Source organism: Elgaria multicarinata, chromosome 3, assembly GCF_023053635.1.
Source record: "Elgaria multicarinata webbii isolate HBS135686 ecotype San Diego chromosome 3, rElgMul1.1.pri, whole genome shotgun sequence".
Taxonomy (NCBI): Eukaryota; Metazoa; Chordata; class Lepidosauria; order Squamata; family Anguidae; genus Elgaria; species Elgaria multicarinata.
In genome coordinates, this window is record NC_086173.1 from 60,849,542 (window position 1) to 60,866,788 (window position 17,247).

Genomic DNA, 17,247 nt, shown 5'->3' on the forward strand with positions numbered 1-17,247 from the left:
GATGTGGTAGATCACATAAAATTTGTGGGGAATGTGATTACTACAGCCTATGATCCACAGGAGGAGCTTATTCTTCAAAAGCCATAGTAGAAGAAGAGTTTATGACTTCCACAGAAATGTTCATTTGTGGAGATAACATGGCTTCAACCAAAGAGCAGGGTACAAAAGGAAGGTGGAAGTAGGCGTAGCCTGGGATAAGGTACAGCACCGAAACCCAGTTTGACACTTTATAGTATCCTGTCTACACTCTCACAAGTGGGGATTCATAGAAATTAAGTGAAATTGGATACAGCAGGGGCTAGACCATTTTTAATTTATTTTTTTAGCAAAATAAAGGATCAAGCTTCACTCTTATTCTAGAATTTATGTTATGTTTCCAGAGGCGATGAGGAAGCTGTGCAAAAGAACAATGCATTGAAACTAATACGAGAACTACAAGCTCAAATTGCAGAGCTGCAAGAGGATCTTGAATCAGAAAAGGCTTCACGCAACAAGGCAGAAAAGCAGAAGAGAGACTTGAGTGAGGAATTAGAGGCATTGAAGACAGAATTGGAAGATACCTTGGATACTACTGCGGCTCAACAAGAGCTCAGGTTAGTAAAGCACTATGGCTATACAAGAAATGTGGTTGTTAATACTATGATTTCTTATGAAGAGCAAATTCTATTCTACTTAATATGAAGTCTTATCTATAACTCTTCCTAGGACATGCCATGAAGGCAAAGCTCAGTTAAAACCTCTGATGAATCAGAGCAGTGGTATTTAGTTACATCTGTGCAAAAACTCTCACATGGGAGGAAAGTTGCCAAAAGTATTATATTGCAATAAAGCAAGATCTACCTCATACTTTTCACAGATTTATCTCCAGTTTGGGGGAAATAAATGGTGTTAACATTTTAAATGGCGGTGTTAGCCTTTCACCCTTGCCATGGAAATCTGTCTTGGGGAAAAAGGGAGGAACATGAAATTCACTAAAACTAGGCTAAAATTCACTAAATCCAGCACAAACTGGATTCTTACTACTGCTACGTAAGGGTAACGCTGGCTGTGTTTTGTGTTTGCTCTTTTGAAAATGTCCTTAAGTTGAATAAATACAAAAACGATTGACAGAAAATAAATACAGTGTTAGAAGCTGAGCACCTTCGTATCTTGTCTTGCTGTTTCTTAGGACAAAGCGTGAGCAGGAAGTTGCTGAACTGAAGAAAGCACTTGAAGAAGAAACCAAGAACCATGAAGCCCAAATTCAGGATATTAGACAGAGACATGCAACAGCCTTGGAAGAGCTCTCGGAACAGCTTGAACAGGCCAAAAGAGTGAGTAGAAAATGCACTTGAATTTGAGGGATTTCATCTGGATAGGATATCAATGTAAAAACAGTATGTTATAATGTTAATACTGCCCATTCTGCACAATGGATCTTGCTACTGCATATCTGCTTCAGTCCAATCTATTAATCTAGCATTGGTTTGGATAAACTAATCAGTTATTTTGAACAGGGCAGGTGTCATTTTTTTTTCTAACAGACTAAAACATGCTCAGGATGAAAGCACCGTAGCGTCATCCTTGCTACCTATTTCAGAGCTCTACAAGCCCATTCGATTTTGCTCTTAATTATCACTTTCTGTGATTCTAGTATATTTCATCAGACATATTGAGTTTTGTGAACTGCTTCGGCTATGGGGCAGTATAGATATATAACAAATGAAATGAAATATTGTCCCGCAATTTGTCTAGATTAGGAGACATTTCACACATTATGCAGAGGCAACCCCAGATTTGCCATTGATTGCACATCCTGGAGGTGGCTGTAGCTGATGTTGGCTCCCTGAAGAGTATGTCTGGATGATATATGTTTGTTGCTTTCACACTCCTTAATTTTTAGGTGTAGACTTCTGATTTTAAGTGGTAAGATTTGTGTCCTCCTACAGCCCCTGTGTAGTTGGTTTGTGATTTGCATTGGCAGCTCTTACTCTGCCCTAGGTGTGTCTGAGCATATCTGATTAACACAATAGCAGTAGAGACTACTTTTGGGTCTTCAATTTCTGCTCACAAATTCTTGTACAGACTTACAGTTATGCTGTAATGCAATATCAAAAATACTTGGCCTATATGTGGAAAAAAAATCATGATGAACAGAAGTCGCCTTAAGTGAAAAAGAGAGCTTCAGCTATTGGGCGGTATAGAAAGGCAATAAATAAATAAATATCTGGTGAATTTAAACTTGAGTCTTGCAAAGAGAATTTCCCAGCAGTTGGGCACAATAATCTTGCAGATGAAGTTGCGATGAATAATGATGATAATTATTTATTTATTACCCACCTCTCTCTGTCTGGATCGAGGCGGAGAACAACACTGAATAAAAAATACCACAAAATGAAGTGTAGTAACTAACTTTCTCTTGCTTCTAGTTCAAAGCAAATCTTGAAAAGAACAAGCAGTGTTTGGAAACGGATAACAAAGAGCTAGCCTGTGAGGTGAAAGTGTTGCAGCAGGTTAGATCTGAGTCTGAACACAAAAGAAAGAAGCTAGATGGTCAAGTGCAGGAACTGCACACCAAGGTCATAGAAGGAGAGAGGCTGAGGACGGAGCTGGCAGAAAAAACAAACAAGCTGCAGGTAACGATCCGAGCTGCATTTCTTTGGCATGACCTAACGAACTGGCTAGGAATGTATTACAAAACATAATTATGTGCACATTTTCCTAAAATGTTCCGGTTGGTTAGTAAGATGTAATATTTAGTTATGGCAGACAGCTAGTGATGGCTGTCCCAGGGAACCATCCATTTGGGTGCAGATAAACCTCAAAAGAAACTAATTTCTCTGCCCCTAGAAAGGATACAAAGGTTGCTGCACATCAGAGGACTGCAGACCTAATGACCCTAGCTCACCTCATAGGTCTTTTGATTTCCTGCATACGGGTGCTTTCTTGGCCACAATTCCAGTCTCATCCATTGCAGTGGGTGCTGCTCCCCTATCACCCTGGTGTCACCATGAAATGTCACTGCCTAATCCTCCTTCTCCTAAGAGGTAAAAAAAACCAAAAAACTTCCTCTGCTGGAGACAGATCTTAAGCCTCAGGGAAGGAATCCCCCACTGGGACATTCCCAGCGTATTGTTAACTATGAACATCAGCCTCCTAGGAAGTGGTTCTACTGCAGGGCCCATGTGGTGGTAGAGACTTGGTCACAAAGGAAAGCAGCCATAGTATAAACTCCCCCATAAGCGTGTCCTTGTAAGGACAGTTAATATTTTAGCAAAAGCCCACATGAACTGCCAAGGTAGCACAAAGTCATGGCCTCTCCACAAGGAAGCAGCACTTATTCTGGAGTGGCTCATACTGTCCATATCAGCGCAGAACATACAAGATGACGTCAACATTACCTTGGACTTTGTCAGCAGACAAGACCTTGATTAAGGAAAATGGGCTTCTGGACCAGAAAGTTTACTTTCAGATTCAAGCTTGGTTCAGCACCATGCAAGTATACATGTTTGCCTCCTCGAGAAACACCTCCTCGAGAAACTCCTCGAGAAACACCTTTCATACAGATGAAAAGAAAATCTGTATGTTTAAACTTTATTCACTTCTTTGAGTTCATTAGCATTAAGAAAATGTGATGAGATGTTACCAAATATTTTTTTCACATGCAACAGTTCTTGCGACCAACAGAATACCACATTATGCAATTTACATAGCATAAATGTGTTGTCATTTGTGACTCTCATTTAAACTCCTTTTTAGGACTGTCATAATTCCTGAGAATTTAGTAACTATTATTATTACTATTACTGATACCATAACATGAAAGGGCATGGCATGGCACCTTACAGAGTTTCACAAAAAGACAGGTCCCTGTCAGGAAAAAGTTTACAAGGAGAAGTCAGACATACATTATTGCTTTCAGATAAAAGATAATATATAGGATGGCTTAGGAGAGGGGTGGGTAAATTCCAGAGTTCCAGGGGACAATTGCACCTCCCTCCCGGGGAACCCACCAGGGGCCATGCCAAAATTTGGCAGCCAAAATTCTGTGGCATGAAAAAGGCTGATTTTTCTCTTTTTTAAAAAAAGGTGAAACTGACTCTTTCTGCCATGTCACCATACTTTGGCAGCAAACTACAGGTTGTTTTCTTTAAACAAATGGAAAGTTACCCCCGTTTTTGCAGCTACGCAATTGAATTTCAGCATCAAATTCAGTGGGGACCACAAAAAAGGCCACATGCGTGGACTGCATGTGGCCCGCTGTGAATTTATGGTGTGCCTTTGTCCGATGATGCCCCTTTGGAAAATGTGGTTATCTTGAAAAGAGTGCAGAAGCAGAAACATCCATTGAACTATAGGTCTCATCTGGCAACTTCGTTATTGTTGAGTTTGAGACCAGGAAATTGAAAAGAAAATGCTTTGGCCAGATGATGCAATATGATATTCATAAAGATGAAATTTCTTTAAAAAGGGACTGCCCAGACATTTGTCTTCTTGGCATTTTGGATTAAAAAAAAAAAAGAATCATTAGGGTGTTTCCACAGCCAAGCGTAAATTTCTGTGGGCATTACAACTTCCTATATTAAGTTGGTGCAGACCTGCAACTTGTGAATGCATAATAGAGTCATGTGCATAGTATCTTGCTTTGGAGGATCTGTCAATAGATTGTCACATGTTACGTTGGTCATAGGTCATTTGCCAGAAAACTTCTTTTTTACAATTTCCAGTAAACTTTGGGATAGGTTTGAAACATGTCCATGAAACATTAGCTGTTTATATAGATTGCTACAGATGTATATGATTAGATTTATACTATTAGAGAATATTGTGAAAGTTACAGGTAAATTCTTGAGGATGCAGAACTTATTTTTTTAAACAACACAACAATAAAAAGTACTTAAACTCTCCATGGCAGTTCAAATAGTTTGCATTTTTGCTGATATTATCATGGATAAAATCCAACATAAGTACTGCTTAGAGTAGACACTACTTTATGTCATGTTGGTCACTGCAGAATTATCCTACTGTGGATAGCCTAGACTCTGAAAAATATTTGCCCTTTATAAGCAAGATGCTAATGGATTTTTTGCTTTGCAGAATGAGCTGGACAATGTCTCAAGTCTCCTAGAAGAAGCAGAGAAAAAAGGCATAAAATTTGCTAAAGATGCTGCCAGTTTGGAGTCTCAGCTACAAGATACCCAGGTGTGTCTACAGTTTTGTTTGCTTTTATTTAAGTCTTTATATTCCACTTTTTGGATCCCATAAGGGACCCAAGGGCAGCTAACAACCTATAAAATTAAAAACAGACTAGGCATGTAAATCAGAGCCATTATACATTAAATCAACAGTGAAGAGCAGAATATTAATTCAAACTTAAGGCCCAGCGAAACAGAAAGGTCTTCAGTGTGAAGGAAGGAATGCTAATAAAAAATGAGGCTTTCAGGTTTCCTTTTGAGCATTACATGTTTCTTCTCTGGCTAGGATTCTGGTCAGTTCAAGAGAGAAGGAGGAAAAAACCTCTGCCTTAGAATTTAATGGGATTGGCATCATACGAGACCCCACATACCAGCCTTCTATAAATGCAGCCTTTTTTTAATCAAGTTTTTTTTATTGTGGATGTAGCCTTGTAGTTTAAAACTACTTGTTAAAGACATTTAATGCAGAGCTAGGAAGTTGATGCATAATTTCCTGGCTCCTTCCTTTTGAACTGCCCATGACCTGTTGGCTTTCCAGGTATTAAAATAGCATGGGTTTTTTTCCGGAGAACCATTTTGGGTTTGTTTGTTTGTTTTCCAAAAAATTGAACAGGTTTGGATTATGAAATATTTTCTTATAGAATTTAAGACAAATTATTTTAATCCTCCCTGTAAGATTCCCAGTATAGTTATTTCCTTATTAAAATTAGTGAACTAAATTATATTTTATTGAAAGACATTTATGCTCAGTTTCCCAACATGTGAGTATGAGTAGAGTCACCATTGTATATTCTTGACAAATGGGGTTTTGTTCTATAGAGTCCTGTTTTTCTGATGGTGTAGCAGTCATTTAAATTAGCACCATTGGCCATGCTGCCTGATGGGAGCTGAAGTCCAAAATATCTGGAGAGCACCAGGTTGGAGAAGTCTGTCTTAAAGCAATAAAAGAGTCTTTAGATCTGTAAAGGATGCTAAAAGAAAAAAGTATTGCTTATTTTTCAATTTTCCCCAAAATTCCTGTTTTTTCCCCTGGGAAAAAAGAAAGAAAAAGCATTTCCCCCCATGGCCTCAGAATTTCTGGAAATTTTACATCTCTAACTATGAATAAGGATTTTAATTGCTTGTTCATGTAGAAAATTATGGATCCAGTTTTTCTCTTGAAATGGTTTGTTCAAACCTTTATCAAAACTCCTATATTGCTTTTTAGGAGCATTTAATCTTTGATGGATAATAATATAGTGATAGCAATGCTACTGTAGTGTACTAACAAAGCATGACCAGCTCTGGTAATTTTAAAGTTGCCCTTTTATCTTTTGTATGATTGCTGTCATTAAAAAGATTAATGTCATACTGTTCACTGGTAATAAGTTGCTGGGATATTTCCTCATTTAACAGGTAACCTTTCTAGCTCTGGTACGTTTAATGAACTGCTTTAAGATCTGAAATGTTTCCCATTATCAAATTAGACTATGATAAGTTCATGCTTTCAGATCAGCCAGCATGAACTCTGTGTTCTTACCCAATCCCATAACATTTCTCAGGAGACAAGCATCCCTTTTATTGAATATCCTCATTAGATTGAAGGGCAGCTGTATCAGGCTGAGTTCAAGTTCTTTTCAGGCAAATGGTGAAACATGAGTGCCTTTTTCATTCCCACAAAAGGAACTGTTGCAAGAGGAGACCCGCCAGAAACTGAACTTGAGTAGCAGGATTCGGCAATTGGAGGAAGAGAAGAACAGTCTGCAAGAGCAGCAGGAAGAAGAGGAGGAGGCGAGAAAAACTTTGGAGAAACATGTGATAGCTCTGCAGTCTCAGGTGAGATACTATGGGATACTACAGGCATTGCATCACTGTATGCAACATGTCCTCTCTAGCCAGGCTTGGCTGGGATGGGTTTTGACTGAAGTGGCTTTTCTTTATTTCACTGCATCATACAAAGTTGCAGTGTTTTATTTATCAGTTAGCTTGGATAGGTACAGCTTCCCATTTCAGGGTGTGGTGGAATGCAATGCAATGCAGTATCTGAAGTTAAAATGGGCCTAGTTTGCACTGTGGTGGTAAACCTGTATATGGACTGTACCACTTCAGTGTGTAGGTGAAAATTTGCCTTGCGGAATGCGTGCTCTTCCATATCAGATAAATATATTTTTAAAATGCACGGCACTTTTAAAACTGACTTGTCAAAAGGAACAGTTGTAGCCTAGATGCCTGCTAATTTTCTGTGCATACTGAATTTTTAAAATAGATGAATATTCAGTCATATATCCTCCCCTCCCCGCCCCCCCCCCCAACAGCCTGAAATGCAGTCCCATGCATAACTTTACCATCTTGGTAAAGATGCTGAATGAGCACTAGGCCACTAGATACATGCATAAAGCACAATGGCTGTTTGTTACCAGGTACAGAAATGTTATAACAACTTTATTTTAACTATTATTAACCTCAGCTGGCTGATTCTAAAAAGAAGGTTGATGATGACATGGGAACTATTGAAGGGTTGGAGGAGAGTAAGAAGAAGCTGCTGAAGGATATGGAAATTCTGAGCCAGCGTCTAGAAGAAAAGGCAATGGCTTATGACAAGCTGGAGAAGACCAAGAACCGTCTTCAGCAAGAGCTGGATGACTTGATGGTGGACCTTGATCATCAGCGACAGATTGTTTCCAACTTGGAAAAGAAGCAGAAGAAATTTGATCAGGTATAGCACCATTTAAATTTGGTTGCTCTCCTATTGATGTTAGATATGGCAGTGAAGTATATCCCCAGTAGATAATCTTGTAACACAAACATTTTATACAAGCCGGCTTTTTAAATGAGCTTTTTTGAGCTGGATATCAGCATGGTGGGTACTTTTCATGGTCCATCTGTGAATGCTCAGAATATGTCAGTTGGAACATGAGCCAAACTAGTTATCTGAAGCCTTGAGGGGGATCCTCATGTCTTTTAGTGACAGGATAGTGATTGGACTGGGGAGGTAATAATAGATGCACCCCATCTCGGAGACATGGCTATTTTCAGTGTGGCTGCTCCAAAACAAAGCACTTGACGGGCTTAAAATGGGAAGTATCAAACCACCATGAAAAAAAAAGTTGGATGTTAAGGGCTTAAAAACATTATGTCTGACTTGTTATAACCATCTATATGTTGCAATGTACAGATGCTGGCAGAAGAGAAGAATATATCTGCTCGCTATGCAGAAGAAAGGGACCGGGCAGAGGCAGAGGCACGAGAAAAAGAGACCAAAGCGCTTTCCCTGGCACGAGCCCTGGAGGAAGCTTTGGAAGCCAAGGAAGAGTTTGAGAGGCAGAACAAGCAACTCCGGACAGACATGGAGGACCTGATGAGTTCCAAAGATGATGTTGGCAAAAACGTGAGTTGTGTTCTGTTCATGTGATTGGGAATAATATTGTACACTTTTTAGACAAGAACTTTTGTTATGTTTGTCAAACTGAAGTTGAAAATACATCCCTCTAATGTTCTATATAATGTTCTGAAATTGAGCATGCTTCAACAGCTGAATGCATTATAAACTGCTTAAAACACAAGTGCTTACAGTCCTTTGTTAAATTCACATGTGTTTCTCCATTGTTGTCTTTGTCATACCTTTATATTCAGGACAGCTCTACATAGTTTTGCATACTCTTCTATCATAGCATTTTTCATCTGCGTGCTCTTCAAAGGCAGAAACAAATGTGCCATCAATCATGGATGATGCACTTGTGCATATGTTTTAGGTGCACCCCATCTCATTTGTATAAACGTAGCTTTGGTATAATTGGACTTGGAAATTTTAGCATATATGGATTGCATCCTTTCTGTTGGCTTAATCAGGATAACTGCAAGGATGGGGAAATCCTTTTTTTCTCTCTCTCTCTGTGACTATAGGTTCATGAGCTGGAAAAATCCAAGCGCACCTTGGAACAGCAAGTGGAGGAGATGCGAACACAGTTAGAAGAGCTAGAGGATGAGTTGCAAGCCACAGAAGATGCCAAATTGCGCCTGGAAGTGAACATGCAAGCCATGAAAGCACAGTTTGAAAGGGATCTCCAAGCCAGGGATGAGCAAAATGAGGAGAAGAAGAGGCTCTTGATAAAACAGGTACAACTAATAACAACACAGAGTAATCATACTGTTGCCTGAGAATTCTTATAAGCGAAGTATCTCACAAAGTAAGAGTCTGTTGTTGGATTTTATTAATTCTTGAGGCTGGAAAGTTAGACCACCAAAGTTTACCTGAAACACAAGTTCAGGCTGCAGATTAAAATCTGTCTTCAGGCATTACAGTTTAATGTTTCCCATACATACTTGCTGCTTGATTATTCCTTTGAAGTAGCAATAATTGAACCCTTTCCCAAATTTCAGATCTTGTTAAATTCATACCTTCTTATCTAGGTTTTGTAGACTGAGTAAACCAAACAGTTGGGATCTTAATTTGTATTAAATCTACATTGTGTGAAGTGATACATTTTTATAACTTTATATATATGAATTGTTTGCTGAACTACCACAACAAAAATGCCTTGGAGAAAGCAATTTGTGAGCTCTGCGGTATCAGATACTGACATAACCTGATTCACACATAATGCTAACCCATGGTTTATTTAACACATGGATTGTTGAATTTTGCGTTGTGGTGTGTGAACCTAACTGTGCTAGCAAACCATGGTTTGTTAACCATGAACAACCCAGAAAGAACCCATTATTTATTGTTGGGTTGTGAAGTCTTGGTTATTTAAACCATGGGTTGTAATTATATGTTAACCCAGAACCGTGAATTGTTTCACCAGGCTATAGAAGTGGTGGGTAAGAGCAGTCCAAACAACAACAAAAAAACCACAGTTGTTATATATGCCTGTACTACCGTGCCAGAAATGTATTTGGGATACAGGGAGGGAGCAGGAGAAGGAAGTGGGAAATAAACAATCTAGGATTGAGAAAACAAACCATGGCTTGCTCGATCATCTGCAAGACAAACCTTCCACTCAAGACCCCCACCAGCCACTCAAGGGCTGCATGCAGACCACAGAGCTGAAGTGTTACCAGTATTCAGATAACACTTATGCCTACCTCTTAATTCCATCTTCTGTTTTTGAAGAGGCAGTGGACATTCTGACGTCTGGTATCAATTTTGGATTAGATGAGGGCAAGTAAACTGAAAGTTAATCCACACAAGATATTGGTTGTGGTTTCTGGTGAGCTAGGAGTTGGTGTATCCCTTATTTTTAATTGAGTTTCACTTTCACCACTTTCAGGGAGGGGCCATAGCTCAGTGGTAGAGCATGCAGAAAGTCCCAGGTTCAATCCCTGACATCTCCAGGTAGGGCTGGAAAAACTCTTGCCTCAAACCCTGGAGAGTCTCTGCCAGTCAGTGTTGACAGTGCAAGGCTTAGCTGGACCAATGGTCTAATTCTGTATAAGGCAGCATCCTATGTTGCCCTGAAGCAGCCGTTTTGCATCTTGGGGTGTTGGTGTTTGGATCTTTCCCTTCTTCTGGATGTAGCCTGGAGTGTACTTTTGCCAGCTTCACCTGACATGCCAGATGTGAACCAGATCTATCTTCATGTACTAGTCACATCTACATTAAACACTTTTAACATGCTTGCCATGAGTCTGTCCTTCAAGTGCAGAAACTTCAGTTGATTCAGAATGTTGCTGTCTGGGTTTTGACAGGAGCTGAGAGAACGGATCACAAACACTACCATTTGCATTGGTGAACAATCTGTTTTGATTACTTCCCATAGAAATGCTAGAAAATAGTTTAAGAAGCTGTCTCCTAAGTTCCAGTTTACGAAACATACCACATTCTTGGCCTGTCGCTTCAGCTTGGTATTGTGTCAAACACATCAAGTTGTTACCTGCTCTTTCCCAGATTTTTGTATAGTTGATCATAAATTACCTTTTATTGTTGCTTTGAAGAATTAATGAGATGATACAAAGCCTTATTGTCTTCCATTTTGGGTACAGGTGCGCCACGAACAAGAGTGCCATTTTGACCTCAGTGCAAGGATAACAATTATGTTTGATAGGTTTTGCCTAAGAAGTACTTAATAAGCTGCAATATTAGTTTATGGACAGGAGCTATGGTTCAAGGGAGATGGAACATCTCAGTGGAAAACTGCTCATAAAATTACTGAGCCGGTGAAAGCACCACTGAGTTTAGCCCACACAGCCCTACAGCATTTTATCTGTTTATATATACCCTCTACTTGGTTTTTCATTAGGCAGAATGTTTCTCCTGAAGAACTAATGAGGGTTGTCAAAGGGCTTTCTTTATGGCTTTCTCATAAGGAAACATGGATTGTTATGTTAAATACCCTGAATGTTTTCATGGACTTCATTTCAGGTAGCGTCATCTATTTGCTTGTTTTTCTTAACTCTGTAGGTCCGGGAGCTAGAAGCAGAATTGGAAGATGAGAGGAAGCAGCGGGCTCTGGCTGTAGCATCCAAGAAGAAAATGGAGGCAGATCTGAAAGACCTAGAAGCTCAGATTGAGGCTGCAAACAAGGCCCGTGATGAAGCCATCAAGCAACTGCGCAAACTCCAGGTGTGCAGAGCAGCTCTACAACTAAAAAGGGCCCATTTATACTAAAATCTCCTCTGAATTCCTTATCAAACTTACTTTAAAAAGAAGGGAGGAACATAACGGGGTAACCTTTTGTAATATATCGTGTGAATAATGTTTACTGGAAACTGTTATTCTGGGTGTGTAGAGTGGACTCTGGCTGGCTGGCCGGCCAAGTTCTCAGAACAAATTTCTTGCCCTTGAATTCCAGGCTCAGATGAAAGATTATCAGCGTGAACTAGAAGAGGCCCGAGCATCTAGAGATGAAATCTTTGCTCAGTCAAAGGAGAATGAGAAAAAACTCAAAAGTCTTGAAGCAGAAATTCTTCAACTGCAAGAGGTATGGTGTTGAGCTTCATGGATGTTCATGTTAGAAAAGGTACCAGATTAATGTAATATAGCTGTGGTTTGAGGCAGTACCCTGGAGATAAGAATGTTTTTATACCCTTTACAGTTTTGGAAAGGTTTCTTTTGGCCTGCAGAGCTTTTGAATTTGGCACACTATTTTTTTCCATTTATGAAGTAGCTGATTTGAAGAAAAATTTCAAGGAGCTGGTAGAGTCAGGCTTGTGTGTCTCATATCTTCATGCTAGGACAACAACGTAGTCAGGGGGCTCATGAGTGTTGGGCACTGGGGTAGGAAAGAAGCGTATATAGCCTGGAAAGAATGGATTAATCTTAGGTTTGGTGATTTTGGGCTTAATGTGTTAGATCTTTATATGATTCTGAAAATTGTCTTGCTTGCTGAGGCCACAGAGATTCCAATGAATATCTTTTCAGGAACTTGCTGCCTCAGAGAGAGCCAGACGCCATGCAGAGCAAGAGAGAGATGAGCTGGCCGATGAGATTGCCAACAGTGCCTCTGGAAAGTAAGTTGTGCTAGAGAGACTTCCCACTAACAGCAGGCATTTATGTGGTGTAAATCATCTGTGTCCGCAGCTTTTGTAGTGCAAGCTTTGATTGTTGTGGCAGGACCTGATTATCACAAGTTTCCTGGCTATAGTTTGCAGTGATGCTCCCTGGTCTTCCTCCTCTGTAGATCTGCCTTGCTTGATGAGAAACGCCGCCTGGAAGCCCGAATTGCACAGCTGGAGGAGGAACTAGAGGAAGAGCAGAGCAACATGGAGCTCCTCAATGATCGTTTCCGGAAAACAACTCTGCAGGTAACCCTCTGCATGTTAGTTGAACATTTTCTGTTTGCTTCTCCAAGTAAAAAGAGATAATCTAAACAACTGTGCTTCCCTTCCTAAAGGTTGACACATTGAACTCTGAACTGGCTGCAGAGCGGAGTACCGCCCAGAAGAGTGAGAATGCCCGTCAGCAGCTAGAGCGGCACAACAAAGAGTTGAAAGCCAAACTGCAGGAGCTAGAGGGTTCAGTGAAGTCCAAGTTCAAAGCGACCATTTCAGCACTGGAAGCAAAGATTGGGCAACTAGAAGAACAACTGGAACAGGAGGCAAAGTAAGCGCAAGCCTCTCAGGAAAGAGTACTTTTAGGAAAGTGAATCATGATTTAATTTTGGGAATTAGAACAAATGTTCCTGAATCTCCTTTTTTGGAAGTTATGAATGAGACAATTATGCCCGTCTCATTAATAACAAGGGACTGTTAGCCCAAGGTCACTTCCATTTCTGTGTTGGTTCGTGTGGGTGTGTGGGTGTATCCAGGGTGGGCTTTGTCTCCCCCTACTTGATCAAGGGATAAGAAACCTTTATTTATTTAAGCATTTTTATCCCACCATTCAGCCAAAAAAGGCTCTCACAGCAGCTTACAAACATATTTCTTGACAGTCCCTGCCCACAGGCTCACAATCCTTGTGATACAAAAAAAAAAAAAAAAAGTGATGCAAAAATCAGATCCAGCATGGCTGTGTTTAGCAGCATGCAAACTATACAGGGGAATTTTTTTAAAATGTGACTACTCAGTAGAGTTAAAACATAAGAGCCATACTGGATCAGACCACGGGTCCATCTAGTCCAGCGTTCTGTTCGGACAGTGCAAACCAGCTGTCGATGAGAGATCCACAAGCAGGATATGAATGCAACAGCACCATCTTGTCCATGTTCCCCAACAACTGGTATACATAGGCTCAACTGCCTCTGTTTACTGGAGGTACTGGAGTTCATAAACACCCTTCTAACACCCTAAAGAGACAAACTGTTTCTCCAGATCATTCACCAAACACCCAAACCTTTGGAAAGTCCTCCAACTGTCTGCAGATTCTTTTCCAAAAAAGTGCACAAAGTTTTCCAAACTCTACCAAAGCCTGCCTCTGAGCTGCTAACTTTGGTGATGTATTATGTGGCCTTCCTAGTAACAATGCCATCAGCTCATAAGGTATCAGAAATCAGTACTCTTTCTTTTAAGGACCCAGCTATGCATTTTCCATAAGGACAGAAAGATCCTTAAACTAGATCTGTCCTTTATTCCAAAGGTTATCTCATTATTTAACAGATATCAGGAACTCATTCTTCCTTTTCTCCCAAAGAATATACATGGCCCAAATTGGCTGTGTACAAAGTTCTTAAAAGTATTCAATTAATGCAGAGCCACATTCAGACAAACAGATAACCTTTTGTCTCTTTTTTCCTTCCTCCATAGCTTAGTGGATCAAGGTTTGCATCACACTGTTTTTTCATTTCCCAAACTGGATGTCTTCCACACCAACAAAGACAGGAGCATTGGTACTTACTAGGGATGTGCATCAGAGTCGCATGAAGGTTGAAGACCAAGCAGAATCAGGAAGCTTTGTTACTGATCTATGCTCTTGAGTTGTGGAGATTTTGTCTCCTGCAAACAGCATATTTTAGTTTCATTTCTCTAAAATGTTGAATGGCGAGAGGGAGTGTGGTTGAGTGACTGACAGATCCACCTTCTAATACTAACACACATTTTAGCAGGGACTCCAATCACTGCTTTGAGGGATGGTTTGAATTCACTTGAGTGTTTAAATAAAATTCTTGCTGTCTTCTGTTTCCTCTCAGCTATACAGTATATCAGTTTGGGAGTAGTAGGTGCTGTGATAGGTTTTTGTGTGGTGAGTGGGGTCGCTTTGCTTCAAGTTTTGTTAGTTAATGATATTTTTTTCTTTTTAACTCAATTCTTATCTCAGACTTCTCGGCCTTTTGGCTAAGATCAAGTGTAGTATCTCAGACTTTTTCAACTTTCTCCTTGAGGTACTCTTTGATTTCTTGGTGGTTCTATTTTGTCTGTGTCTATCTTTATGTAGAATTAGGTAGTGAATCCATATTCTTCTCCCCTAGTTAAGAAAATAAATAAATTGAATTTAATTCCTGTTTCCTGCAGAGGGGTGTGTGTGTGTGTGTGTGTGTGTGTGTGTGTGTGTGTGTGTGTGTGTGAGAGAGAGAGAGAGAGAGAGAGAGAGAGATTATTCTCAAGAACACCAAATAACTGAATTATCCTTAATAGTGTTGTTTTTTCTGCTGTAGGTCCATGGAGAAAATAAAAATTTTGTTATATTTTCCCACAGCAAGATGTACTTTGCCATGGCTAATCTCCCTGCACCTTCAGCTGCAATTGAAATATACTTGACTCCTCTGCACTGTAGTATAAAGTCGGTGTTTGTTCATTGTTATGATGGGTAATTCTGCTCTGTTGAATTTCCGTAGGGAGAGAGCAACGGCCAATAAGTTAGTACGCCGCACAGAGAAGAAGCTGAAAGAGGTATTCATGCAGGTGGAGGATGAGCGCCGGCATGCAGACCAGTACAAGGAACAGGTGAGGAACTACCTGCTCTGCTTAGAAGCTTGGTTGTCTTACCCATTCAGCCACTAAGAGACTTCCTTTGCTAGCTCATAACCACAACGACTGGTGCTTCAAATTACTGCCCCTGTTATGCACAAAGGGAGTTGCAGTAGGCTGTTCCAAACAGACTGTATCCTTCTAGAAAGCTCTGGAAGCAATTCTGCTTCAGTGATCAATTAGTGTAGACACTCTGCAGCTGTTCTGCTGTATTGAGTTGCATTCAGTTGGACCTAGAGACTATGCAAACCACTTCTCTTTTCACTCCTGTAGCCTGTCCAAGCTGCCGTCTTCTTATCACACAGTGTTCATCAGTTGCAAAGAGCTGGCAGATGAGTGTATTGAATGAAGGAGGGCATTATTGGAACATGCAACTCTCCATTCCCTGAAGCAGGGCTATTTTTTCCTCCTTATGGAGAGAAGAGCCTCACTAAGATTTTGTCCTGTCTTTAGTGAGTGAGCAGTACAAGCAGCCAACATTTGCTGTCTAGTGAAAATGGACAAACCTGTTACTAGGCCTATGGACATGCCTTGGCGAATGCAGAACAAAAGGTTGTTAGGTCACTGCCAAGAGGTTATAGATCTTGACAAGGGAACATACCCATTCACTACTTAGATCAGGGATGAATGAGAATAAACAAAGACTCTAAGGTTATCTAATGTATCTTTTGGATGTTTCCTTCTTGGTGCATGCTTCTGGTGATGTTCCCTAGATGGAGAAGGCCAATGCTAGGATGAAACAGCTTAAGCGCCAACTGGAAGAAGCAGAGGAGGAGGCTACACGTGCTAATGCCTCACGCCGTAAGCTCCAGCGTGAGCTGGATGATGCCACTGAAGCTAATGAGGGTCTTAGCAGGGAGGTCAGCACTCTGAAAAACAGGCTAAGGTGAGTAATATGGTAATGGAAGGAGATAGAATCATAGAATAGTAGAGTTGGAAGGGGCCTGTAAGGCCGTCGAGTCCAACCCCCTGCTCAATGCAGGAATCCACCCTAAAGCATCCCTGACAGATGGTTGTCCAGCTGCCTCTTGAATGCCTCTAGTGTGGGAGAGCCCACAACCTCCCTAGGTAACTGATTCCATTGTCATACTGCTCTAACAGTCAGGAAGTTTTTCCTGATGTCCAGCTGGAATCTGGCTTCCTTTAACTTGAGCCCGTTATTCCATGTCCTGCACTCTGGGAGGATCGAGAAGAGATCCTGGCCCTCCTCTGTGTGACAACCTTTTAAGTATTTGAAGAGTGCTCTCATGTCTCCCCTCAATCTTCTGTTCTCCAGGCTAAACATGCCCAGTTCTTTCAGTCTCTCTTCATAGGGCTTTGTTTCCAGATCCCTGATCATCCTGGTTGCCCATGGAGCATGGGCATGTGCTACCAGTGCCTTCAAGCCAGCACAGTAGTGGTGGTGAGGGTCTTCCATTTGGTCTTCCCTTTCCAGTTATTCCATACCCCTCCCCTCTTACTCTAGCCCTGGTTCCTGATAGCTTTCCCCTAATGTGGTCTGGTGCTGTTGAATGACCAAAATGGAACATCACCCGTACAGGGTCAGATCATTAGCTCATGTTCTTGCATGTGCTGAGTGGGCTCCTTGTTAAGTGGCACCCATTGGTGCCCTGAGCTATATCCATATAGGACTTAGGAACATTTCTGATTTTTAGATAATAACTTTTAAAGTGATTTTATGACCCTGATTTGTGAGCATTTGGACAGTAACTAGTGGGTGGGGAGACAGATTTATTTGTGCTCATGGGAGCCT

General features: G+C 40.7%; 1 protein-coding gene across 1 annotated transcript in view; it reads left to right on the forward strand.

The window, feature by feature from the left end:
• MYH10 (myosin heavy chain 10) overlaps positions 1-17,247 on the forward strand; it is a 94,132-nt gene that overhangs the window by 75,295 nt on the left and 1,590 nt on the right. Inside the window, exons 29-43 of the mRNA XM_063120432.1 lie at positions 381-593; positions 1,169-1,313; positions 2,409-2,615; positions 5,077-5,181; positions 6,837-6,984; positions 7,616-7,869; positions 8,329-8,541; positions 9,057-9,269; positions 11,554-11,715; positions 11,945-12,073; positions 12,514-12,602; positions 12,773-12,896; positions 12,986-13,194; positions 15,362-15,470; positions 16,208-16,380. Coding sequence (XP_062976502.1) covers positions 381-593; positions 1,169-1,313; positions 2,409-2,615; positions 5,077-5,181; positions 6,837-6,984; positions 7,616-7,869; positions 8,329-8,541; positions 9,057-9,269; positions 11,554-11,715; positions 11,945-12,073; positions 12,514-12,602; positions 12,773-12,896; positions 12,986-13,194; positions 15,362-15,470; positions 16,208-16,380 — 2,493 coding nt within the window. The remainder of the gene's footprint in view (positions 1-380; positions 594-1,168; positions 1,314-2,408; positions 2,616-5,076; positions 5,182-6,836; positions 6,985-7,615; positions 7,870-8,328; positions 8,542-9,056; positions 9,270-11,553; positions 11,716-11,944; positions 12,074-12,513; positions 12,603-12,772; positions 12,897-12,985; positions 13,195-15,361; positions 15,471-16,207; positions 16,381-17,247) is intronic.